This window comes from Buceros rhinoceros, unplaced genomic scaffold (genome assembly GCF_000710305.1).
Source record: "Buceros rhinoceros silvestris isolate BGI_N320 unplaced genomic scaffold, ASM71030v1 scaffold41622, whole genome shotgun sequence".
Lineage (NCBI taxonomy): Eukaryota > Metazoa > Chordata > Aves > Bucerotiformes > Bucerotidae > Buceros > Buceros rhinoceros.
This window is the reverse complement of record NW_010399024.1, coordinates 1,631-2,008: the sequence shown is the minus strand read 5'-3', so window position 1 is coordinate 2,008 and position 378 is coordinate 1,631. Positions and strand designations below refer to the sequence as shown.

Here is a 378-nt window from a genome sequence, read left to right as displayed (position 1 = left end):
CGAAGGGGTCGGAGGTGGCCGGCACCCAGAGGCCCATGGTCCTAATGCCCTGGTGGGCAGCGGGCATCAGCCCTGCCTTCTTCACGCACATGCCCAGGTAGACATCGGCGATGGGGAAGATCTCGATGTGCTGCGATTCCCGGGAGATGACGCGGGCGGTGAAGCCGGACATGAGCATCCCGCCGCCGCCACAGTAGGGCGGGTACCGCTCGGGGGCCTGGAGCTGGTGGGGGATGAAGTACTTGCTGCTGGGGAGCCGGATGGGCCCGGTGTTCACGATGAGGTGCCCCACCATGAGGTGCTGCTCCTGGGCGCCCTGACTGGCAATGGTGAAGAGGATGATGTTGTCGGGGTTGACGAGGTCCTCGTCGGCCCCGC

General features: G+C 66.4%; 1 protein-coding gene across 1 annotated transcript in view; it reads right to left on the bottom strand.

Moving 5' to 3' along the window:
* LOC104489191 (UDP-GlcNAc:betaGal beta-1,3-N-acetylglucosaminyltransferase 3-like) overlaps positions 1-378 on the bottom strand; it is a gene marked incomplete at both ends in the record, with an annotated part of 1,588 nt that overhangs the window by 255 nt on the left and 955 nt on the right. The window contains one exon of the mRNA XM_010131323.1: positions 5-371. Within this exon, the coding sequence (XP_010129625.1) occupies positions 5-371 (367 nt within the window). The remainder of the gene's footprint in view (positions 1-4; positions 372-378) is intronic.